Source organism: Castor canadensis, chromosome 11 (assembly GCF_047511655.1).
Source record: "Castor canadensis chromosome 11, mCasCan1.hap1v2, whole genome shotgun sequence".
In the NCBI taxonomy this organism is placed as follows: Eukaryota; Metazoa; Chordata; class Mammalia; order Rodentia; family Castoridae; genus Castor; species Castor canadensis.
The window spans coordinates 106,793,466-106,819,541 of NC_133396.1; the positions used below are offsets into that span (position 1 = coordinate 106,793,466).

A 26,076-nucleotide genomic window follows, 5' to 3' on the forward strand; every position below is an offset into this window, starting at 1 on the left:
GGGCTTACTCTTTTGACTAGTGATAGGTAACAAATGAGGCTTGCTTGTTTCCTTGGAAGGCTTACAAATTAAGGAAATACAAAGACTAATAGATGGTGAACAGTTTATTGGCAGACCCTACTGGATCTTTCCACCTGGAGCCTCTTTCTTCTTGAGACTTGAAAACTGGTCTCTGCTTTATCACTTTGTCAATCTGCTGGGGAATTTTAGGGCAAAGGCAAATATTAAGTGCACCCCCACTGCTACCTCATTGGCCTTGTATAACAAAGTCAGTGCTGATGCATATATATTTGTGTTTTTCTTGCATTCCCCTCTTCCATACATGATACGTCATGATCGTGGTGTTTCCTTCCCATTTTTAAATTTTTTTTTCCCTCCCATTTTGCTGCTCATTTTCTCGCTGCGTTCCTTTTTGACCTTTTTCCCCTCCCAACAACCTGGCTTGTGCCATTCCCGTGACTATCACTAACAGCCGTTGCCGAGAGATGGATGAGCAGATTAGACTGATGGACCAGAACCTGAAGTGTCTGAGTGCTGCTGAAGAAAAGGTACTAACAATTAAGCCCACAGAGAGTTTACATGTATGGTGTGGTTTTGTTTTTGTTTTTGTTTTTGTTTTGCAGTTGCCTCCCCTCCACCGGTTGACTTGTTGAGTGCTTTCTCATCTCTTCATGGAATGCTCCATTCTTTCCCACTTACTTGGCATCTTTCATCTCTTTTTCCCTAGTTGCTTTACTGCCTCCCCTCAGGCCCTCTCCTTCCCTTGGGTGATTTGAGGGATCATTTGGGTTGGGCATACTGTTCCCATCTCCACCCCAAGAATTAGTTATAACTTGCTCTTGGTATTGATTTCTCTTAAGTGTTCTTTATTAGTATCAAAACATTCCAAGCCCAGGAGAGTCCCTCTGCTGACATGTTCTATGGTAGAGGGAGGAGGGTTGATGCTTGCTCAGGTTACTTAGGAACTTCTTTTCCCCAAAATGCCTCTCAACTCTCTCTACATATAGGTTCAATTCATTTCTGTGTGTCTCTCTCCTTTTTTTTATTCTCTTCCTCTTCCCCTTTCCTCTCCTTTGGTATTTAAAATATTCACAGTAAGTGTTCTGAGCTGGAGGAGGAGCTGAAGAATGTCACGAACAACCTCAAATCTCTTGAGGCTCAGGCGGAGAAGGTAGGGGCTGGCTTGTGAAGATGACAGGCTTTGGGGCCTGGGCCCAGCTCTGCCCTTGATGAATAACTGGAGATACCCATTCCTTATAATTAAGTGAGAAATGTCAACTTTCTCACCACCTACCATCCATCCAGATGCTGGGTTTAATGCTAATTCCTGTGTACTTTGATTACTTAGTTTAAAATAACTTCCATGGTCTCTGGTGCCTGGAGTGTCATGTACTACTCCGGCTGTGCTAAAAGGAAGTTGTCAGGGGCCCTACAAAACTTTCTAGCAAACAGATGAGGGCAACAGATAGCATCTGCTCTGAGACCCAATGGGCAGTCAAGACAGATGACTTCTCTTTACTGTCATGAGGAATGTTTCAGTCATGTGGACTTGGGATGGCACTATTCCTAATTATTAAGCCAGAGAAAGGAAAAACCCTTCTTTGAGTTTATATGAATAAGATCAAAACTTAGTTCTATTTTAAAATTAAAGGTCCAGGGGCATCTGCTCTGAGGGTATCATGGCTCTAAAGAAATAGATGGATTTTAAGGACCTATTGTCCAGAATTGGGACTTGCTTTTATTCTTGGACCATTCAGCACATTAATATGGAGGATGTTCCATGTAAGAGTAAATGCAGGGAGGGGGTGGGTATTGTCTGTGGGACTAATTTCTACTCTGACATTTTTATTCTACTTTTTTTAACAGTACTCTCAAAAAGAAGACAAGTATGAGGAAGAGATAAAGATTCTTACTGATAAACTCAAGGAGGTGAGCTGAGGGGATTGTAGAGAAAGACCCAAAACATTTAGGAATTAATATGGACTTAGACCAGCTTGCTTTGGTTCTGAGAGGTACAGAAATAGAGAGCATAAGAAAAAGAAATGTTAGCTAGGTGCAGTGGTTCACACTTGTAATCCCAGGAGGAAATTGGGGAGGAGATTGGGAGGGTTGTGATTCCAGGCCAGCCCTGGCGAAAAGGTCCAGAGACTCCATTATCAATCACTAAAAACTGGGTGTGGTGGCCAGCTTGGTTTTTTTTTTTTTTTTTTTTTTTTTTGGTGGTACTGGGGTTTGAACTCAGGGCTTCATGCTTGCTAGGCAGGTGCTCTACCACTGGAGGCACTCCACCAGCCAGTGGTGGCCAGCTTGGCCATAAACATAAGACCCTATTTGAAAAATAACCTAAAAAAAAAAGAAAAATAACCTAAAGCAAAAAGGGCTGGGTACATGGCTCAAGTAATAATGTACCTGCCTAGCAAGTACAGGGCCCTGAGTTCAAGCTCCTGTATTGCCGCCACCCCACCCCAACTCTCCCCAAAAATTAAATCCTTCTATTTATTTTGTTATCTCTGATTTGTTTCATATTTCCTCCAGGCAGAGACCCGTGCTGAATTTGCTGAGAGATCAGTAGCCAAACTGGAAAAGACAATTGATGATTTGGAAGGTATGGAGCCTGGGAGAGGGATTAAAATAGAGAAATATAGAGGGAGGACCTCACCTATTAACCACAAACCTTTTTTCTTGTACACCATAAGGAATTGGTAGTGCCTTGGCCTATGATGTACCACATCCTATGCTATATAGCTAGGCAAAGTGGGTCAAGCCCTAGAAATAGATTTTTATTTAATCTTTTCCTTTATTAAGATTACCTAGTATTTCTGGAATACTCCCTCCCTTTAAAAGACTGATAATGACTGCTTGTACTTCCGGTGTAGTAGTTTTGCATCTTGACACCTGTCACCCCATGGTCACTTTTGGTAAACCTATTCCACTCAAGTTGTGGGGTACTTCTCCAAGACATGAAGCTGTGGAATGACCATGTCTCAGAGCTAACAAATGTCAAGGGCTCTCTACATACTTCCTGTCCTTGCACCTTGGCAACTGCATCCACCTTGATGAAGGACAGTATCTCTTTGAGAACTCTGAGATGTATTCATTTGATACACTCTCAGAAGTAAGATGTTTTCTGAAGAAGTTTGGGGAAACCACCTGTAGAGCAAAGGGATCATGAATAGTGGTCACACTTAGGCAGGCAAAGAAGTGTCACTACAGATACCTACTTTCTCTCTTTTTTTACTTTTGTTAAATTACGTATTACCACTGGTAGGAATTGGGTTAGCTGGGTGGGAATAGTATCCACTTGCGTGCCGTTTGTAACAGGACTGTGCCCAGGATCTCAACTCTTGCTATAATTGACTTAGAGGCATAAAGAAGTGAATTGGTTCTAGGGGACAGTGTTTCTTTAAAAAAAAAAAAAAAAAAGGCTAGTCATGGCTGCCAGAATAGATGTTTTCTGGTGTTGGACCCACGGTCCACACTTTTCCTAATTTCTAATGATTCCCTCTCTTCATTTGCTTCTAATACCTGTCACTCTGTCCCCTGTTCCTCCTTGTGGTTCCTGTGCCTGTCCAGATGAGCTCTATGCCCAGAAACTGAAGTACAAAGCCATTAGCGAGGAGCTGGACCACGCCCTCAATGACATGACCTCTATGTAACTATCTGACAGCAGAGTGGGGCTGGGATCCTGGCTTGTGGGTGGATGGGGGTACAGGCTATGCATAGTGTGCTTTGGTTTTGTCCTCTGGAAACTAGAATCTTCACCCTTTTAAAACTTTGGTGCTGATTACTTGTTTGGCAAAAGCTGGGAATTCATTTAATCTTGGATTAATGGTAGAACCTTGATCTACATTTAATTTTTATAGTTTATATTCTTATAGTCTCTTCTCTTTTAGTTTTTAGTTTTTAAAAATTGTCTCATTATGGAGTCCAGGCTGGCCTTAAACTCTTGAACCTGATCTCCTGCCTCAGCCTCCTGAAGGCTGGTACAGGCATGTGCCATTACATTCGGCTCTTAGTCTCTTCTTTATCCTGTGATTTTTTTCATTATGTTTCTCAAAAAGGATGCTGCTAAAGGGAAAATCATACAATAAGGACAAAAGGGCCCAGAGAACAAGTGTCTTGGGCCCTAACACATGTGGAAATTCTAAGCTCCTGGATATATTTGATTTGTCCCAACTTAAAAAAAAAAAAAAATTTCAGAGAAACATCCCAGATGAGAAAGATCAATTCATCTAAGAATCAAGCTGAGTCCCAGAAGCAAGCCAAGTAGTAGAACAGCACCAAAAGAAGTTGTTGAGGATGTTACCTGGTTTGCTGTGGATCCCTGATCCTTGATGCTAATTGGCCTCTCCTTCCCACTAACCCTGTAGTGTCTGGCTCTCTTCTATCATTCCTGCTGCCACGTCTTTTTTCCCTTTTCCTTTCTCCCAAATTGCTATTTAGATTGATGCTAGTCCTTCTCACTTAGCGTGTCCTTACTTTTTCATACAGATAAACTATCGCTGTTTCTGCTCTGTTCTGGATCTTCCCTCTTTCCTCGGGGAACCCAACGCCCCACTCTCACTCTGGATTCCAAGTGGGTCAGCCTGGCTGGTCCCCAAGACATTAGGATGGGGGAGGGCACAAAACGATTTATGTATTCTCTTTAATCCCCACCCCAAATTAAAATGTTAAACTGCTAGAAACCTCATGCCACCCTACATTTGTGTCATTGACAAAGCTGCTGCTGTCCGTAAGAAGGAGCCTGGGGGTGCGATGCAGGGAACAGCCATTTTTGGCTCCTCCTCCTCTGACTTATGTGTAATCAAAGCCACTTTTGTGTGTGTCTCTTTTCTTGATAATTAAACCCAGCTGATTGGAGTCCGTCAGTGGTGGACTAGTAGAGGCTCCTCATGGTAGGAATTCTAGTGTTAATCCTTGAGCTGAAAGAGACCACCTAAATCTTTTACTTCCATGTTCTTTAGTCATCTGCCTGGGGTGTGTTCATTGTTTCCTCTAGTCCTCCTTAGGACTCCAATACATATTCAATACCTATTTACCATTACTATTACCTATTTACTGGTTGAAACAGTGCACCCTCAGAAAAGCCAGTGAACCTGTGTATATTACTGCCCAAGATGAGTAATTCTATCATCCCAAGTCACAGAAAAATGCATAATGGATTGAGTTCCCAACAGTTCTGCATTTTCTTTAAACCTTACTTAGGTATTTGGGTCCTGGTACCATTTGCCTGTTAGCATGTTCAAGTTGAATTTAAGTGTTAAATTATTAATCGGAAAAACTAAAATAAGCAGTCATCTGTATTTCGAATAATGTACACATCAGAGTAATGACTTATACATACATCAATTTCTACTGGTAAAATTGTTCCTAGTTAATATCATAGAATTAAACAGCAATATTTCAGAAGCTTCTATTCCAATGTACATAGCAGAAGTAGTTCAGTCTGGATAGTGTAGCTGCCATTTGCACTAATCTAATCACTTAAGTGCTATACAGGTAATACTTGATTTTCTTAGCAGAGTATGCATTTGACACTTGCTTTTTGTTTAATAGCCAGCCAGTGCTGTGGATTGTTGCTCAGTGCCCGATCCTCAGTACTGGGAAAAAAATGGTGAGATAGAGAAGATTTCCTAATTTAAAATTTTAAGTCATATCAAATTAGGTTTCTTTCTACCGATACCATTTCTTCCTGCTACATGCCTTTGAGATTAAGATACAGATTTATTCATCTGACGCTGGTATTTTCTAGATGGAGGGTCACGTGGGGACAGATAAAAATGGAGGTACTGTCCTTTCTCTCCGGCTCTTGGAATCTAATAGAAAAAAAAAAAAAAAAGAACATCCATAAAGCTAGACTCTGTGTGTTGCAGTTCAGGGGAAAGAGATTAATTCCAGTGGGTATAATTAGGAAAGATTCATAGAAGAAGGCACGTAGTAGATACTTAATAAACATGTTAAAACTTGCCTCTTCGTTTTCTTTAGATTCCAAAAGGGTGGGCTTTGGTGGATGTGGGGGGTATTTTCTTGAGACAGGCTCTCATTATGTAGTCCAGCCTCGCCTTGAACTAATGATACTAGCTCAGTTTTCTGAGTCTCCTGAGTTGTGGGATTACAAGCATGTACCACCAGGCCTGGCTTAAGATAGGATTTTTTTTTAGGGGGTAGTGGTATTTGAATTCTGGGCTTACTACTGTCTAGGCAGGCACTCTACCACTTGAGCTACACCTCCAGCTTTTTACTCTGGTTATTTTGAAGATGGGGTCTCAATTTTTGCCCCAGGTGACCTGAACCACAATACTCCTCTATTTTTATGTTTTCTGACATTACTGGGATGACAGGCACATACACCATGCCCTGCTTTTTTCCAGTGAGGTGGGGTCTCACAAACTTTTGCCAAGTCTGGCCTGGAACGTCAATTCTCCTGATCTCATCCTCCCAAGTAGCTAGGATTATAAGCATGAGTCACTGGCACTCAGTTTAAAATTGGATTTGTTTGTGTGTGTGTGTGTGTGTGTGTGTGTGTTTCGCTAGGGGTTGAACTCAGGGCCTACACCTTGACCCATTCCACCAGGCCCTGTGTGTGTGTGTGATGGGTTTTTTTGAGGTAGGGTCTCATGAACTATTTGTCCAGGCTGACTTTGAATCGTGATCCTCCTGATCCTCTGCCTCCTGAGTAGCTAGGATTATAGGCGTGAGTGCCTGGCTAAGATTGGATTTTTAATGAACCAAATTCATTTGAGGAATAGTTGAGTATTCTGGTTAAAAAGAAACAAAATACAAAAAGGCATAGACGGGTGGGAAGGACACAATAGCTACAGAAGTAGATTTAGAAAAGAGGGTAGAAATGTTTTCTAAAATCAGTCTGGGCAGTTTAAATTTTATTTGGTAGGTGATGGTGATGCCACAGGAGTTTGTGAACAGGCATATGTTAGCATGTGAGTATCTATCACATAAAAAGAATTAATCTGGTGGCAAAGTTAAGAATGTATTGGAACCAGGCATAGTGGCATACTACACCTATGATCCCCGCACTCAGCTAATGCAGGAGGATCACAAGTTTGAGGCCAGCCTAGACTATAGTAGTGAGACCTTGTCTTTTTTTTTTTTTTCTTAAAGAGTATTTTAACCCATTAAAAGTGATGGACTAAAATGATGATCCCCATGTTTCGTCAGTTGCATGGCATTTTTATGGTGTTTGCCATGTTTGTATGCTGTCTACATTATTGTTCTTCAAATCTACTCTTGTATTCAAATTGTGAGGTTTTCATTAAAGTTCAAGTATAGTGCTTGAATACATAAACACTACTGTATACAACATATGTACCATAACACTACATACATTCCAGTAGTGAATATGCTGTACTTTGGGGAATAGGTTGAGGTTAGGTCGTTGTAGTTTTCCAGAATTAGGTCTGAACTAAAGTAGTCGTAATAGGAAGACAGCACTGAAGATGGCATCTTTTTAAATTACTGGGTTTTGAGCTCCTGGCTTCATACTTGCTAGGCAGGTGTTCTACCATTGCAGCCACTCTGCCAGCCCTTTTTTGTGTTGGATATTTTTGAGATCAGATCTCACTGGCTGGCTTTGAACTTTGAGCCTCTTGAGCTCTGCCTCCTGAGTAGCTAGGATTTACAGGAGTGAGCCACTGGTGCTGTACCGAAAGTGGCATTTTGAGTGGCCAGCAAATGTGAGGAGGAAGAGTCAGGTGACTGGTTTTAAGACTGGGAAAGTGGTAGTATTAAAGATTTAGGGAGGTCATGTTCTGATTTGAGGAGTCAGAAGAAGGGAGAAAAGCACACATCTGAAAAACTAAGGTGGGACATTCATTGATACTGTTGTAACTTGAGGGTACATTTTGAGCAAGGGGATGAACCATATATAAGGGGCAAAAGAAAAAAGGCAGTAAGGATGACGTTTTACAGTGTTACTATCCAGTGGAATTTACTGAGGAGCTAAAATGCTAATTTTACTTTTTAGTTCATCTAAATTTAATTAGTCACATGTGGCTGGTGGCAACTGTATTGAATAGCTCAGGTCTTGTTTACTATTGGGGGCAGCAGTTGGCTTTGATGTGGAGAAAGACTTTGAAGTAGGAAAGAACAAAAGGAAAATGGGAAAAAAGGGAAGTGATGTCTCTGATCATTCCTACTTTACCCTATGGGCACACCTCTTGTTAAAAAAAAAAAAGCCAGGGTAGTAGAGTGAAATGTGAAATACTGTGTAGTGTTGAATTTATTCCTCCTATTAATGCTCTGTAGCCTCGAAGGAGCCATCCTGTTACTCGAGCCTGTAGGGATAGGGTCAATCATCAGAACAAAACACTTCACTCCTTAACATTATTCCCTCTAAGAGCTCCAGGCTGATAAGTGAGAGCTCATTCTTCCCTTCCTGGTTAACAATTACGGGAATGAGGAACAAAATGTGGCTGGACCCATGTTACCTGATGGGTAAAACTGGACAGCTTTAGCCCAGGTGCAGTTTTTTCCCTTCACTTCTCAAATACTTTCTGGCTCCATGAGATTATTCTTTTAATTAGTTGGGCATGGCTAAAGAGAACATCAGACCCAGTGGGTTCTGTACTTTGTCTTGTTTTGCTTTGCTGTTACAGAACCAAGAGCTTTAATGAGCTAGTATCTGGTCTTGAAGTTTTAGTCATTAAAGAGAGTTAGAAGCTAAGTTCAAGATGAGAAACATCTGTCTTTCTGACGTTGTGCAATTTTTAGGAAACTGTGTTCAGGGATTTATTTAATCAGGTAATAAAATGCTCCTACTGATATTTCTTACCTAAATGGAACAAAACCATCATTGACTAGACTGTTTTAAGGACAAGATTCTGAAAATACTCTTCTTTCCCAAGACAGGAGTGGCAATTACACGTAACTTGGATATAGATGGGATTTATATGTTATATAGCATTACAGTTTGAAAGGTGAAAGTTCATGACTTTGGATGTCTACTATTTGTCAGGAATGTCCCAGGGAACCAGGTGTGGTTGGCACTTGGGAGACTGAGGCAGGATGATGGTGCATTCAAGACTAGCCTGGGCTATATATAGCGAGACCTACTCAAAAAAAGAAAAAGGACAAAAAAAGGATGCCACAGGATTAAGACAGGTCCAACCCCAGACCTCTTGGAGTTTATAGGCAGATATTGTTTCTCAATGGTGAACTTTCATCCTTTGATAATTCTTGGATGCAAAAAAGATCCTGCATATCGTTTTACTCTAGCCAATATTTATAGAGTCTTCTGCTCATTGTGACAATCAAACTCACCTGCATACATTCTCATTTTCTTACTTAGGGGAGGCAAGGGACAGTATTGGCGCTATTAAGAACCACCTAGGGCTGGAGGCATGGCTCAAGCAATAAAGTGCCTGCCTGACAAGTGCAAAGGCCTGAGCTCAAAATTTAGTATCACCAATAAATAAATGAATGAATGAATGAATGAATGGAGGTATGGCTGAAGTAGTAGTGTGCCTGCCTAGCAAGTGGGAACGCCCTTAAGTTTATCCCAGTACTACCAAAAAAGAAAGAGCCGTTGCTTTAGCCATGTGTACACACCTATAGTCCTAGCTACTTGAGAGCTAAGGCAAGACTGCTTGAGCTTGGTAGTTCAGGGGTATTCAAAGCAAAAGAACAATACCCTATGTCTTTAAAAACAAACAATAATCCACTGGTTTAATGGGAAGCCCTACAGTGAGTGGCATAGCTCAGGGTTGAGAGCTTGCCTAGCATGTTTGAGGCCCATGGTTCGTCCCAACCACTTTAAGAAAAGAAAAAAAGACTGGAGATATGGTTCAAGTGGTGGAGTGCCTGCTTTGCAAGCATGAAGCCCTGAGTTCAAATCCCAGTCACCTCAAAAAAAAAAAATAAAACACAGAAAAGAAAAAAAAGTTTGCCTAAATTTCTGCTCTAAACTACAACTATTATATTTGGTCATTGTCTCACAAGCTGTTATATACGTACGTACATTCTCTCTGTCTTAATAGTATGCATAAAATGGCGAGTACTATTGGGAGTGTTGTGTGCCCACTCCCCCTACCCCCCTGCCCCAGCTTCCTGGTTGAACTAGGGTAAACCTCAACCCAGAAGTCAAGGTGCAGGAGAATTGTCCACAGATGCCATTGATTTGGGGACAGAAAAGTGTCTTTTGACATCCTGAGATTATTTTGAAACAGGCTGTTAAGTAAGTTACTTGTGAACTTTAGAGGCTAACGCTAGGAATTGACCTTTAATGAGTTTAGGCTTCCTGTCCCCAAACTTGTTACCTCTGTGCTGTTAAGAGATCTGAAGCCAGATGTGGTAACACTCAGATGGTTTAAGTTTGAGCCTAGCTTGGGCTACATACATACAAGACCCTGTCATAAATAAACAAATAAATAAAGAAAGAATTTCTTGTATCTTGCTTCCCTTTTGTGTTCTCCAAGTAAAAACACAGTGAACTTGAACACCCAACTACTTCTATCAGGAATGCTTTGGGTTTTAAGAAAGCGTTGAATAGTAGCTTTGTAATAAAAAAAATATGAGATTTTTACCATCTAACATCTTTAGCCATGAGTGACTATAACTGGGATTTCTTTATCTTGGCCTTTTTTCTTAAGGTTGAAATACATAGCTCTAGATATCATATCCATGTTCAAGGCAAGAGGGAAAGCTAAAAATTTTCCTAGGAGCCCCCCAAAAAGACTATCCCATTAGCCAGAGCTAGTTCATATTACCACCCCTAGCTGCAAGGGAGTCTGAACAAACAAAAGACAGTGATCTTAATTGACTTTAGCAGTAATTGATCTTCCCTTGACTGAGCACACAGTAGACACTAACCAGTTTGAAGTTCTTTTTAGAAATGAAGGGAAAATTGGGTATAGAGTGGATAGGATAGGATATAGATGGTTTAGTCTATCACACAGTATCTACACAAAGAAGCATTTGAAAATGTAGGTGTGAATGGGTAGGGATATTTATTTCAATCTATTGTGCATAATGCTGTGTTGAGTGCTTTTACAGAAACATGTTCAGCTATCTACTTCGGTTCTTTTCAAACCCTGATTATTATGAATCCATTTCTTCTAAGCCAACTATATCCTCTCTTTGCCCTCTTTCACTTGTTTCAGTTTTTCAACCCAAGGAATAAATACTGTGAAGGGATGTTTTTTTTCTCCCTCAAAATGTGGTCCTACCAACTTGTCAGTCTGAGATTCTTATTTTATTCCTGTGTTGGTCTTTCTACCGCCTGACTGACTCTTGTTGCCCTCTGAGTCCTCCTTGCATCCATTCTGCCTTACAGATAGATGCATGCTATGTATACCAGCTAGTTGACTTATTTACTTCTGGTGCTCTACTAACTTTCCTTTTTTTTCTCTTTCTCCTCCTCTTTCTCCTCTCTTCTTGTTTTCCCTCCTATCTGTTGCTACTGCAGAGCGTCTCTACAGCCAACTTGAGCGAAACCGCCTGCTTTCTAATGAGCTGAAGCTAACGCTGCATGATCTGTGTGACTGATGGGCAGGGCTCACTGATGCCCAGTAAACCGAGCTTACTGCTCACACCACTGACCTGGACCCCAACAAAAAGCTGATTGTCTTTTTAAAAGTTGTTATTTTGCCCTAAGCAAGTTGCTTTTTAATTGGGGCAGTTAGAATACTGTTGATTTCCTAGCAGCACAGTAAAGTTGGAGCAGTTAGATAACTGCACTTACAAGAGATGAAGGAAAAGGCTTAAGAGATAATAGTGAGAAACTTAAGAGAATTTTCTGTTTTCCACCCTTAACTGCTGCCTTTTCACTCGTACACTGACTGTAGGTTATGTTCCCTTGCATGGATGTTTTCTAACAATAAAAAGACTGACTTGACAAGATGTTGTAACTGCTTCATCTGCAGGCCCAGGGTTGGGCCCTGAATGGGTGAAAAAAGGGAAGGGAAAGAGGGTGTGGGATAGGAGTATGGGTCTGTGTTGCCATCACCTGCTTTGAGCAGTCAGTGGTTAGTTTGCTAAGCAAATGAGATGTTCCTTGATATTCCACCACTGGTTTTCTTCTTGGTACTTTCCTTCTTGCTTCTTTTTTCCTGGTTTTATGTTTAATCGCAAGTAATTCTCTCACAGTCTATTTCTGGCTAATGGCTCTGCAAAAATCTCAATTAAGGTTTTGCTTACAAGTATGTGTTTGATAGTATGCTTGGCTTTTTCTCTAGAATCTTTGGCTTAGCACTGAGGACTCTTGTTTATTCTAACAATTGTTCCTTCACCTCTACTTTTTGGAGAAAATATATGTTGTATGAGGATCTTCCTGTACTCTTTAGTTGAGATTGGTGTCTTGTAGAGGTAGAAATATGCCCATCCTTGTTTGCAATGATCACACTCTAGAGAACCTACTTACAAGTAGATACTGTCCTATGGGCAAAGCCTAGAAGAGTGGATGGCTGATTCTTCAGGCCTGCTGCTTTAGTGACTGAAAGCTAAAAGCCTTATTGGTTGTGGAAGGGAGAGGAAATGGTTGATAAGGTCCTCAACTCCCTGCCCAGGAAGTACAGCAACTCTGTAGCTTTAGTATGCAAGCCAGAGGCCATACAGAATCCAGTGATGCAACAGCTCACTTCTGTTTGCGAAGGCAGCTGCTTTATTAGTGTGCAGCTTCCCTGCAATAGGAGCAAGTCTCAGAGAGTGGGCAGAGCTTGAAATTTACTTTTTGTAACTTCTCTCCTTTACCCCCATTAGATAAACTGAAATGCACCAAAGAGGAGCACCTCTGTACACAAAGAATGCTGGACCAGACTCTGCTTGACCTGAATGAGATGTAGAGCTCCCCAGTCCCACCCTGCTGCTGCTCCTCCCTCTGACCCCAACTCCGCCTGAGGCCAGCCTGTCTGAAGCTGACCTTGAAACTGAGGGTTGATCTTTAACTGGAAGGCTGCTTTCTCCTTTTGCCACCCCCTCTACCCTGTCCCTCATGTCTTTTTTTCACCAAAACTGTTCCTGCCTCTTCCCAGAGATTCCAGTTGGGCTAGAGGCTGAGCACTTTTGGGAACATTTAAGGGAATGTGAGCACAATGCAAAGTGTCTTTAAAAGCATGTTGTGATGTACACATTTTGTAATTACTTTTTTTTGTTGTTACAGCAACCATTTGTAAAACATTCCAAATTTTTCCACAGCTCTGAAGCAGCAATCTAATTCCTTTCTCACTTTTGAAAGGTAACTTTTCAGCCTAAGGCATATTGCCCTCCAGAGGAGGAAAACAGGTATGGGCCTGCCTTACCACGAGCCAAACAGAGCCTAGCAAAAGACTCCACCACGGGAAACCTCATTGCTCTGTACAAAGTATCAGCCAAACCGAAAAGGTGATTCTAGGAGGTGTTAGCCAAAAAATAAACAAATACCGTGCTGTTCAGGTTTTCAGCTTTAAGTTATCTTCTGGACTTTTATTTTTTACTTTTTTTCATCAGAAGTGACCAAATTAGGATGGTAAGACCTCTGAGGACCAACCCCCTTGCCTTTCTTTCTTTCTTTCTTTTTTTCAGTGCTGGGGATTAAACCTAGGGCCTCCTGCCTTTTAGGCAAGTGCTCTATCATTGAGCCACATCCTCAGCCCTGAGACCAGATTTTTGTTTTATCTCTACCCCCTTCACAACTGGTCACGCAAAGGATCATGTGCCCCCTAGTTTTGAGGTGACCACTTAATTGCTGTCTTGCCTCCTTGAAGGAAGAACGAAAATTATGTTTTTGCCACTGATTTAACCATATGAAATTCATCTCTCACCCATTTCTGGGTCTGAAGCTGCTGTCTCTAAAAGTGCCATCTTGTGCTTTGTATCCATGCTGGAGAAATCTTGAATAGCTTATGTACAAAACTTTTATATTATTTTGAAACTTTGCATCTATGGGGTTGGGGAGGCCTGGCCACCTTGTCTGACTGTGAGACCTCTACAGTCTGAGGGCTGGTAGTGTGCTGATCTTTTGAAGTTTCTTTCCCCACCCAATTCCCACTTTTAGGTGAGGTTTCTGTGAGGTCTGTTAGGTGTACATCCTGCAGCTTATTGGCTAAAATGTATTCTCCTTTATTGTGGTCACTTTGGGGCCAGTTGGGAGAAAGAAACCAATAGTGCAACTGTTTTGATACTGAATATTGACAAGTGTCTTTTTGAAATAAAGAACCAGTCCCGCCAACCCTCATATGTACTTGACTTTTATTTATTAAACCAAATGTGCTTTCTCCATAAGAGCTATGAAATTTGGGTTGAAAAATCAGATGTTTGTGGGTGGTAACAGAATTTAATGTAGCACACACAATTTGGAAGCAGACCAAAAGTGGGTTCAAAAACTCAGTTCTTAAATTTGTAGTAGTTTTTCTGTCCGAATATAAATCACTTAGTGCCATCATCTGTAAAATGGAGATAACATACTCTCAGGGTACATGTGCAGATTATTTGTGTGCCAGAACCTTTATAGGTTACTTAATACTACATGGACCAGTTACACATTTTTCTTTACAGCTATATGCATTCATTTTTATAAACCATGGATTTGTTATGCTTTTTAATGTGATGTTGATCACATACTCTTATAAATGTGTGATTTTAGTACACTGACCTGAGACAGCCTTTCAGTTAATGTTCTATTGGATATTTGGAGAAAACAAGTTAATTTAACAAATGCTTCCAAGGAGTATTTGCTTAGAGACAGACTATGAGTGGATGGGTTTCAAAGCTGCCTTTGAGATGCCAGTGTTTGGCATTTCCTGTGGCTTTGAAGAGGGACATGAATCTGACTTCCTAGTAAAAGTTACACGGCTCCCTTTGACCAAGTCCGGGTGTTTAGAGACTGGAAATTATTCTGTTTAATCTCTGATTCAGAAAACAGAATAATGAGAATCTGGGAGAATTTTTTTTTTTTTTTTACTTTTTTACCTATTCCTCATTTTTTTAAAAAGTTCTGCCATCCGATATTTGAAAAAAAAGTAGCCCTTTAAGTGGGTAGATGGGTTTGTTACTGAAATTTCCATAAAGTCTTACTGAAGTACTTCATAAAAAATTCCCACAATTCCAAGCAAGAAAGACCCACCTCCTGCTAACGTTGTGGCTGCCGATTGGCCGGTGTTGGTGCTGAGAGCGCGGCTGTAGTTGAGCGGGAACCGGAGACCCCCCTCCCCCGCAGTCGCCATGACTCGCTCTGGGACCCCTGGACGTCAAGGCTTCCGGCTCTTTTTCCGCTTGTCTCTACACCGCCTCCTGTTTCTATTGCTGTGTTTGCTTGGGACCCTAGCCAACAAACTTAACGTGCCACAGGTGTTGCTACCCTTCGGCCGGCAGCCAGGCCGGGTACCCTTCCTGCTGGAGGCGCAGCGGGGCTGTTACACCTGGTAAGGGGCTTAGGGGGTCACAAGATGACACTGTCCACCAAGGATGGGAGAGCGACCGCTGTGAGTCCCCACAGGAATGCTCTGGTCACTCTGTGAAGGGCCTAACGTGTAGGGAAGGAGAGTAGGGCGCCAGAGGGTCCTTAGGGGAGACTAGTAGTCCGCGCGAGCAGCCTTTGGGGCACAAGGAATGTGCCCGTCAGGAGGCTGCATTGTCGATGGCTCCCTAATGTGAGGGGTTTGCAGTGTACGATAATGTGAGCAGCGAGGGTGAGAGGGAATTCCCAAGATCTGAGGAAATTTCTAGGATCAGGAAGAACAGGGGTCCGAAGGTCCCCACTAGGGCAAGCTGTTTAAAGTGAGAGCATCCTAAAACAGCAGCTAAGTACTGAGTATTTGAGCACTTTGCAGCCATTATCTCATTCACTTTCTACAGTCTTAGGTAGTAAGTACTGTTCTTTCCACTTTATGAGGAGATTGAGGCTCAAGAGACCATGAAGTGTAAGCTTGAAATGCAAGATCCGTCTTGGGTTGTGATGAGTTCTGACTGTGGTATACCTACCCTACCCGCTTACACAAGGGGACTCACCGAACGTGTGGAGACAAGGGGTAACTCAGCTCTGGGATTAGTGACTATCCTGACTGAACATGGAAAGAGTGGTTTTCTAGTGTGAAAGGATCCAGTGTTTGGTTCTGTGGTTACCTAAGCTGTGAGGAGCCTAATTGAAGTGAACTTCAAAATACCAGAGCTGGTTTCATCCTAAATGGATGTCTCTTAGAAAAAGAGCCAGCCGTGGTAGCTCACATCTGTACCTAATCCCAGCTCCTTGGGAGGCAGGTAGGCAGAGATTGAGATGTTCCCTATTCCAGACCAGCCAGCCCAGGCAAAAAGTTAGTGAGATTCCCCCATCTCAACAAATAAACTGAAAACCAGGGTGGCTCACTCCTATAATCTTAGTTACTCAGGAGACAGAGATCAGGAGGATAGCTGTTCAAAGCCAGCCCAGGCAAATAGTTCACAAGACTATCTCAAAAAAAAAAAAAAATCACAAAAGGCTGGTGGAGTGGCTCAAGGAGTAGGCCCTGAGTTCAAGCCCCAGTACCACCAAAAAAAAAAAGTCATTTAAGTAAACCTGGTAGTATGTAACATAGAAGAAGTATAGACATCTCTTCCACCAAAGTAAGCTTTTCTTTCTTTTTTTTTTGGTGGTGGTACTGGGGTTTGAAATCAGGGCCTAGAGCTTGCTAAGCAAGCTCTACCACATCCCCAGACCTCAAAGTTTAACTTTAATCCACGTATTCCATATATTTTAAGTATTTTGTTCTGGCAGGCACTCCACCCATCATGATGCAGTTACTGTTGAGCCTCTATATGAAAATGGCACCTTATGTTCTCAAAGAGCAGTTCTCATTGCTGAATCTACCCAACCAATACGCCTCAGCAGTATTATTCTTGCTCGAGAAATAGGTATGTTGACAGCAAAGACTGCGTAATTCTGAGGTAGAATAATCTGATATGTTGTATAGATGATTAATACAAATGGTATTGGGCTCAAATTATAAAAGTGTTAAAAAAAAGATTTCTGCAATATAAATAGTTATGGGACTGTGAGCATGGCACAAATGGTAGAGTGCCTGCCTAGCAAGTGTGAGACTATGAGTTCAAACCCCAGAGCTACCAAAAAAGAAAAAAAAAAAAGAGAGAGAAATATTTGTATACAGAGGATAGGAGTATTTTTGTATCTGCATATCTGGTACTTCGTTACCATGTTCATAGGCCAGAAATATCTCTATGGCTTTGAATTTTTTTTTTAATTTTGGTGGGACTAGGGTTTGAACTCTGGGCTTCATTCAGACTTGCAAAGCAGTTGCTCTTAATGGTTGAGCCACGCCTCCATTCCATTTTGCTCTGATTATTTTGGAGATGAAGTCCTTAGAACTGTTTGCCGTGGCTGGCCTAGAACCCTGATCCTACTGATCTAAACCTCCCAAGTTGCTAAAATTACAGGCATGAATCACCAGTACCTGGTGAAATATTTTGAAAATGATCTATAATATGTTAGTAAAGAGGTTTAGGATATTTGGTACACTGTATTTCATATAATTAATATTGCCATCTATTAAGAGCACATCATTATTTTATGCAACACTAAGAATGAAAAACATGCCAGATGCCTGTGGCTCATGCCTGAAATCGTAGCTACTCAGGAGGCAGAGATCAGAAGGATTGTGGGTTGAAGCCAGCCCAGGCAAATAGTTTGCGAGACCCTATCTCAGAAAAACCCTTCACAAAAAAGGGCTGGTGAAGTGGCTCAAGGTTTGGGTCCTGAGTTCAAGCCCCAATACCACAAGAAAAAAAAAAAAAGGAATGTAAAACATTACCAATTAAACTTAGAGTTTTTTCTTTTTTTTTTCCTTGAAATTTTTACTTTATACCTACTGAAAGAACTCTGGCTCTTTGATTTAATTAGATGGGAGGGTTGTTTTGCTTAACTAGCCTTTTTAATCTTTTTTTGGTGGTACTGGGGTTTGAACTCAGGCACTCTACCACTTGAGCCACTCTGCACACACCCCTGGTCTGGTTTGGGTTTTTTTGACTTTTGGGTTTTTTGAGACAGGATCTTACTGTGTAGTTCAGGCTAGTCTTGAACTTAATCCTTCTGCCTCTCTCTCATTAGTGCTAGGAACAAAGTCATCCATCACCATTCCCAGCTACATATTTTTTTGTTTTTTAAATTTTATTTATTTATTTTAACTCATGTATCTGGGCTGGAGGCATGTCTCAAGCACAAAGCCCTGAGTTCAAACCCTAGTACCCTCTCCCCCACAAATTAAATCATGGATTACTTTGGTGTACAATAAATAAGAAAATACCAGTGAAATAAATTAAGATATTTTGGTGATTTTTTTTGTTACTGATTTTTCATTGTTTCTTTTTTTGTTTTGGTGCTGGAGATCAAACTCAGGGCTTTGCCACATGGTAGACAATTGCTTTACCACTGAGCTACTCCCCCAGCCCAAGATATTCTTAAAACTACCTCACATGTTTGCCTCATCTGAATCACTTGTGTTATGGGTGTGTGTTTGTGTGTGTGTTGCTGGGGATCAAACCCAGGGCCTTGACCTCACTAGGCAAGCTTTGTATCACTGAGCTACACATCCCTATCTCCTGAATCACTTTTGACTGGGAATCATCAATGTCTGTGTTTATCCCACAGCATCTTCTGTTGTGTCATCAAGAGTGATGTAGAGGGCTGGGAACATGGCTCAAGTGGTATAGTGCTTGCTTGCCTAGCAAGTTTGAGACCCTGAGGTCAAACCCCAGTACTGCAAAAAAGGAAAAGACAAAAAAATCTGGTGGAGTGGCTCAAGTGGTAGAATGCCTGCCAAGCAAGTTCAAGGCCCTGAATTCAACCCCCAGTATTGCCAAAAAAGATTGTTAGTAATGCAACAGTTCTTTTTGTTTGTTTTGTTCTTTTGAGTCAGGGTTTTAATAGGCAGCTTATGCTTTACCTTGTACTTGCTACATAGCCCGGGCTAGCCTCAAACTCATGATCCTCCACCTCTGCCTCCCAAGTGCTGGGATTACCAGTGTATGTCACTATGTCTGGCAATTCATTTCTTTCTTTTTTTTGTGGGACTTGAGTTTGAACTCAGGGCTTCGCACTTAGAAAGCAGGTACTCTACTGCTTGGGCCACACATCTGGTCCATTTTGTTCTGGCTATTTCAGAGATGAGGTCTCAAGAACAATTTGCTCAAGCTGACCTCGAACTGTGATCCTCTGGATCTCAGCCTCCCAAATAGCTAGGATTACAGGCATCAGTCAACCTCCAGTGATTGGCTAACATTTCTTTCTTTCTTTTTTTTTTTTTAATTGTAGTACTGGGGCTTGAACTCAGGGCCTACATCTTGAGCCACTCCACCAGCCCTTTTTTTGTGTATATGTTAGGTATTTTCGAGATAGGGTCTTGTGAACTGTTTGCCTGGGCTGGCTTTGAACCTTGGTCTTCCTGATCTGTGCCTCCTGAGTAGCTAAGATTACAGACATGAGCCACAGTGCGAAGCTTGCTAGCATTTCTTAAAAGAATCAATTTAATGCTCCCTTTGGCAGCACATATATTAAAATTGGAATGCTATAGAGAAGATTAGCATGACCCCTGTACAAGAATGATACAAATTCATAAAGCCTTCCATATTTTTGAAAGCTAAAAAAGGGAGGAAGGGGGATAAGAATAATCGAGGGAGTGAATATGATCAAAGTACATTATATGCATATATGGAAATATAACAATGAAATCCCCCACATTGTACAATTAATAGGTGCTAATGAATATGAAAAAAAATCAATTAAAATAAAACACTTAGCCAGGTGCCAGTGGCTCACACTTATAACCCTAGCTCCTTGGGAGGCAGAGATCAGGAGGATCCTGGTTTGAAGCCAGCCAGAGCAAATAGTTTGGCAGACCCTATCTCGAAAAAACCCAGTATAAAACATGTTGGTAGTGTGGTTCAAGTGGCATAGTGCCTGTCTAGCAAGCATGAGGCCCTGAGTTCAAACCCCAGTACTACAAAGAAAAAAGTAAATAAAATACCTAAAATCTACTTTTAAGTTGACTCTGCTTTTGTTTCCAGCTTTGAAAAAACTCCTAGCATATCTCTGTCACCACCTTTCTCACCCCTCCCTTTAACCCCTTGGCTTTTAAGAGATAAAAATTCTCTGATTCTTCACCAGATTTTCTTCCAACTACTAATACTTGTTTTACAAATTTTGATTCCCTTTTAATGTTCTCATATGTATAGTCAATGACAACTATGTCATGACTGCTACCTCACTGTGACAGCAGCTATAAGATGTCATCAATTATAAGTTTCTGGGCTGATAAGTAGCTCAGTGATAGAATACCTATTTAGCAATGTACCCTGGATTTGATCCCCAGCAGTGAAAAAGAGAAAGATAAATTTCAATCTCAAAGATGTTAAAATGTCAAAAAATGAGTATCTAAGAACCTCCTTAAAGATGAGAATTTTTGAGGACTCTGTCATGCAAAGTAGTTGCAAAAGAAAAAAGAGGATATAGAAGTCAGAAAAGAAGCATTGGGCTAGGAGAGTTGGTATTTGCCTGTAATCTCAGCACTCAGGAGGCAGTCAGAGGGATCTCAAGTCACATATCTATCTATCTATCTATCTTTCTTTCTATCTGTTTATTTATTTATTTTGGTGGTACTGGGGTTTGAACTCAGGGCTTACTGCATGCAAAGCAGGTACCACATGAGCCATATTTCCAGTCCATTTTACTCTGGTTATTTTTGGAGATGAGGGTTTCAACAACTATTTGCCCAGGCTGACCTCTGAAATCATTGTGACATCAAAAGCTTCAGACTAGAGGGGGTGGGGGCAGGGGGGAGAAATGAACCAAGCCTTGTATGCACATATGAATAATAAAAGAAAAATGAAAAAAAAAAAAACAAAAAGCTTCAGACTAGGGATGTAACTCATGCAGAAAGCCTTGGATTCAATCCCCAGTCTCAGTACCCTACCATGTGCATTCCCATTGGAATAGAAGCAGTTTGAAAGGGGTGAGGGAGGGCAGTTTGAGCACAGCTGGAGTATCAGGCCTCTTGGAAGAAATCAGCTTTTTCTGCTGAGACTGTCTCACAGGCTTCTATGTACTTGACCTGATCAGAGTTCGAAAGTCTGTGCCCGTGTCTTTGAAGATTTCGAGGACTAATTGTGTATCTTAAAAATAATAAATCCTTTTAAATATTAAAAAAAAAAAGGGAAGCACATGCCTAGGAAATATTGATCATTCTTTTGACATATTTCTGAGCTGCCTCTTAACTATTGCTGCTTTCCTATCGAGGAAAAAAGATTTAAGCACTGCATTGTTATTTAGTTACCTAGAGTTTTATGATGTTTTTGGTAACAGTGTAGTAAAGAAAATTGGTGGCTATGACAGGTGATAGAGTTGAGAAACCTGAGGAAGGCATGTTCCACATTTTAAGAATGCCAGATTTTTTTTTCTTTTTACCATTTGATAAAGCATTCAAAGAGTATGAAACATTGTATTGTGACAGGTAAATATTTATTTAATCCTAGCTTAAGAGGCCACTTTTCTGTATCCTACTAGTGATAGTTTATATGTGAATATGCATTTTTATAGTAGGAAATCTGGTCTTTAGGTTCGGGACAGGTAGAGAAATTTGGATTTGATGGCATAATTTTAGGTGAACATGCTCATATGGAAAATTAAGTGTGTGAACAACTGGATGGTTTTGGTGGGAGAATAGAATGGGATGAACAGTACTTGCTGCATTGTGCTCAGTACATGGTAAACATTCAGTACATACTTGATTCATTAGTTGTAGCACTGGAGTATGTATAATCAAGAAAAGTTGGTTTGGACGCTTTTCTCTCTCTCTCTCTCTCTCTCTCTCTCTCTCTCTCTTTCTCACACACACACACACACACTGGCAGCACTGAGGACTGAACTTTGAACTCAGGGCCTCATGCTTGCTAGGAAAATGCCCTACCACTTGAGCTACAATCCCAGGGCCCTTTGGCTGTCAATCCTGTCTTCATTTTGTTTTCTTTTCTTTTTTTTTTGTTTGTTTTTTGTTTTTTTGTCTCTTTCCTTCTCCATCTCCCAAAATCAGTTCTCCTTTTCTCCATCTCATTTTTCTTTCTTCATTACATGATTCCAGTATATACCTGACGTATCTTCAAAATACGAACCTGGCCCTAAGTTTTTCAAAATACAAGGCCTTGAGCTGAAATCCCATTACTGTCAAAACAAAACACAACACAAGAATGATCTCAGATTAAAACATGGACCTGTAAAAATATTTGTTATATTATTTATTTCATAGTTATTTACTTTTTACTTTAAAAACAGATAAATGTTTGTTGTTTTTTCTAATCACTCTAAATTTACTTGTAAGTCATTCAAAGTAATTCTTTTTTTTTTTTTTTTAATGGTCAATGGCCTCGTATTGAAAAGCTTCTGCCTATTGGTTTGAAACAGTCAGATGGGTAGGCATTGTGTACACAGGCTCATCATACTGTTCATGTAAGATCATGCTGCCTCTGTCCTATCATTGATCCACACATTTCTCCACTGAAGGAAGGAATTTAATTTCCTATTTTCTATGACATTATCTAGTGCCTAATTATCTAGTGTATGAATTATCTAAGCTCGCCCTTCCTTCCTTCCTCCCTCCCTCCCTTCCTTCCTTCCTTTGCCATCCCTGGAATATTTCCTTAATGATAATTCTACTAGCAATTCCTGTGAGATTTCAAATTCTTTTGGCTCTTTGCCATAGACTCCATGTTTGATCTTTAAGTCTTTTAACTTTGGGTTCTTTTCTTCAATTAAGTGTTAGTAAATATAATTTTAGTTTTTAGAAAAATTGGGGGAAGGGCTTGCTGGAATGACTCAAGTGGTAGCAAACATGAGGCCCTGAGTTCAAAACCCAGTGCTGCCTAAAAAAGTAAAAAACGAACAAAAGGCACAAAATCTAGGACTGGCAGAGTGGCTCAACTGATAAGAGTGCTTACCTAGCAAGTGTAAGGCCCTAAGTTCAAACCACAATACTGCCAAAAAAAAAAAAAAAATTGGAGGGGAGTTGAGACAGGGTTCCTTATTGTGTAGCACAGGATGGCCTTGATCTCATGATCCTACTGTCTTGGCCTCTGGGATGCTGTGATTACAGATATATTCATCACTATGCCCAGATTAAATGAAGAATTTTTTTTTTTTGTATGTGGTACTGGGATTGAACTCAGGGCCTCACTCTGCCAGCCTAAATTAAGAATTTTTTTTGAATTTTAAAATACCCTTAGATTTACAGAAAAGTGTAAAGATAGTACAGAGAATTCTTATATACCCTTCACTCAGTTTCTCCTAATTGATTTAATGTTCTTTTTGCTCTAGAATTCAAGAGACTTCATTGCTAAATTTCATTGTTTCCTTCGTCTCCTCTGATCTATAACAATTTCTCAATTACTTTTGACACTTTTTTTTTTTTGGTGATACTAGGGCTTGAACTCAGGGCCTTCACCTTGAGCTACTCCATCAGCCCTATTTTTGTGAAGCATTTTTCAGGATAGAGTCTTGCAAACTATTTTTGCCTGGGCTGGCTTCAAAACACGATCCTCCTGATCTCTGCCTCCTGAGCAGCTAGGATTACGGACGTGAGTCACTGGCGCCCAGCTTATTTTTGACACTTTTCAAATGTATCAATCAGATGTTTTATATAATGTCTTTCATTTTGATATTTTCTCATGATGAGCCTGTGGTTATTGTTTTTTTTGGGGGAGGTGGGAGAGGAAATACAGAAGTGATCCCTTCTCATTGCATTATATCAGGGAGCACATGATACTAACATGATTTATCACTGGCATTGTTAACTGTGATCACTTAGTAAGATCGTGTCTGTCAGGTTTCTCCACTATTATGTATTAATTTTCCCTTCCCATCTGCTATTCATTAAAAGTGATGACTGAGCTTCTCATGTGCCCACATCTCCAGACTATTGAGATGTGCTGTGTTTTCCTGCTTTTATACTTTGCTAAATAAAATTTCTTACACACAAAAAAGTGATCACTGTTGGCTGGGCATGGGATTACAGTAATTGTAACTGTAACTTAAAGTTCTACTCACTAATTTTAGCATTTATCTGTGAATCATCACCATGGTGTTAGTCTAGAGTTTGAACTCAGGGCCTCACACTTGCTAGGCAGCTCTCTACCCCTTGAGCCACTCTGCCAACCCTTTAACTAGTATTTTGAAAGAAAGATGTCTTGCATCTCACAAATAACTTCTTTCCAGTTACTTATTTATCTCATTTATTCAATTATTATTTACATCAGTATGGACTCATGGATATTTTAGTTTTTGGGTTATAATTTAATGCTATTGTAATTCATTTTGGAACTAGCTTTTCCACCTTTGACCACTTGAGATCTCTTTCAGGTTGGGTCCAATGTCCTTTGGATTCCCCCTTATCTTTTTAATTTTTGCTAGCTATTTACTTATTTATTTTTAGTACTTCCTTACTTTTGAACTCTAAGCTTGTCTTATATTTTCCATGTCTAGCCATTTCTTCATGCAATCATGGTTCTTTTTGTTAAGGAGTTATAGTTAGAAATCAAGATCTGGATGTAAAGGGCCAGGAGCTGGTGGGTCACACCTATAATCCTAGCTACCCAGGAGGCAGAGATCAGATCAGGAGGGTCCTGGTTCAAAGCCAGCCCAGGCAAATAGTTCACGAGACCCTATCTTGAAAAGACCCATCACAAAAAAGGGCTGGTGAAGTGCCTAAAGGTGTAGGCCCTGTAGGCCCATACCATAAAAACAACAAAAAAAAAAGGATCTGGATGTAAGTGTCCTTATTGCTATGGGAGTGCACTGCTTCTAGGCCCTCTCAGCAGACAGAGCTAGGAAATACATTTATGTTTTCTAGCCTATGTATATGTACATGTATACATTTATTTCTGTATCTTCCAGTTCCAGGCTGGCTGGAACTTGCTACATAGATCTAGCTGACCTGGAACTGAAGATCATTCTGCTCCCTCCTGTTCTTGTGGGATTACAATTTTGTTTTGTGGGACTGGAGTTTGAACTCAAGGCTTCACACTTGCAAAGCTGGTGCTCTGCCACTCCCGCCTGACCTATATCTGCGTATATATTAAACATGAGCACAGGGTTCCCTCTAGCCTCCCCTCCCTTTTTCTTTCTTCCCTTTTTTTTTTTTTTTTCTTTTTGTGGCACTGGGGGGTTTGAACTCAGGGCTTCGATGCTCTACCACTTGAACCACAGTTCTATCCCTTTCAACACCTCCTTTCTTTTTTTAATGATTTTATTAGACTATAATAGTTGTACAGGGGGATATATTGTGATATTTACATAAGTGTTTAAAATATATCTTAGTTGGATTTACCCCCTCCATCATTCTCCCTCTTCCCCTCTCCCCCACTTCTTAGAACAATTTCAATAGGTTTTATTCTATTTTCATTATGGATACAAAGAACCCCTCCTTTCTTATTTGTAACTTCTTTCTCAGAAAGAGAAATTTCGCCTTCATTATCTACAATTTATTTACTTATTTGTTCAACACTAGAGTAAATATAAAGCAGTTCAAGAATGATTAATTTTTTTTAATTGAGACTGGGTCTCACTATATAGCATAGGCTGGCCTGGAACTAAAGATCATTCTGCTCCTTCCTCCTCTTGTGGGATAACAGTTTTGTTTTGTAGGACTCGAGTTTGAACTCAAGGCTTCACCCTTGCAAAGCCAAGTGCTCTGCCACTTGAGCCTCGCCTCCAGTCCACTTTGCTCTGATTATTTTGCAGATGGGGTCTCATGAATTATCTCTCCTCCCCGCTCTTGGGCTGGCCTGAAACTGAGAGCCTCTCAGTTTTAGCCTCCCAAGTAAACTAGGATTATAGGTGTGAGCCTCCAGCACCCACTAGGGATTAGAGTTTTAAGTCTGTTTTTTCTTTTGCAACATTGGATGTTTAACTCAGGGCCTCAAACTTGCTAAGCAATTGCTGTATCACTTAAGCCATGCCCCAGACCTTTTTTCCTTTAGTTATTTTTCAAATAGGGTCTTACTTTATATCCAGGCCTGGACAGTGATCAGTGATCCCATGTAGCTGGGATAGCCCCACAGCTAGTTTTTATTAGTTGAGATGGGGGTCTTGGTAATTTATTGCCCAGGTTTGCCTCA

At 40.7% G+C, this 26,076-nt stretch overlaps 2 protein-coding genes and 1 non-coding gene across 41 annotated transcripts in view; all 3 read left to right on the top strand.

The window, feature by feature from the left end:
• Tpm3 (tropomyosin 3) overlaps positions 1-14,158 on the top strand; it is a 31,122-nt gene extending 16,964 nt beyond the window's left edge. For 5 of the 17 annotated variants that reach the window (XM_020166255.2, XM_020166262.2, XM_020166266.2 and 2 more), the window contains 4 exons: positions 473-548; positions 1,867-1,929; positions 2,536-2,605; positions 12,712-14,158. In XM_020166255.2, coding sequence (XP_020021844.1) covers positions 473-548; positions 1,867-1,929; positions 2,536-2,605; positions 12,712-12,794 — 292 coding nt within the window. In that variant the 3' untranslated portion in view covers positions 12,795-14,158. Of the gene's footprint in view, positions 1-472; positions 549-1,095; positions 1,172-1,866; positions 1,930-2,535; positions 2,606-3,573; positions 3,657-4,491; positions 5,967-11,419; positions 12,675-12,711 lie in introns of those variants that run through there. The other 12 variants (XM_020166253.2, XM_020166258.2, XM_020166254.2 and 9 more) reach the window with 9 other exon arrangements.
• Positions 14,159-14,298: 140 nt separating this feature from the next.
• Nup210l (nucleoporin 210 like) overlaps positions 14,299-26,076 on the top strand; it is an 83,337-nt gene continuing 71,559 nt past the window's right edge. For 15 of the 23 annotated variants that reach the window (XR_012438929.1, XR_012438930.1, XR_012438928.1 and 12 more), the window contains exons 1-2: positions 14,299-15,350; positions 16,679-16,815. Coding sequence is in view for 12 of the 23 variants with exons in the window: in XM_074048006.1 (XP_073904107.1) it covers positions 15,151-15,350; positions 16,679-16,815 (337 nt within the window). In the remaining 11 variants the exon portion in view is untranslated. Of the gene's footprint in view, positions 15,351-16,678; positions 16,816-26,076 lie in introns of those variants that run through there. The other 8 variants (XM_074048016.1, XM_074048019.1, XM_074048013.1 and 5 more) reach the window with 6 other exon arrangements.
• Positions 19,444-19,548, top strand: LOC141414303 (U6 spliceosomal RNA). The gene has a single exon (XR_012439364.1). It is a non-coding gene; the product is annotated as a U6 spliceosomal RNA (small nuclear RNA).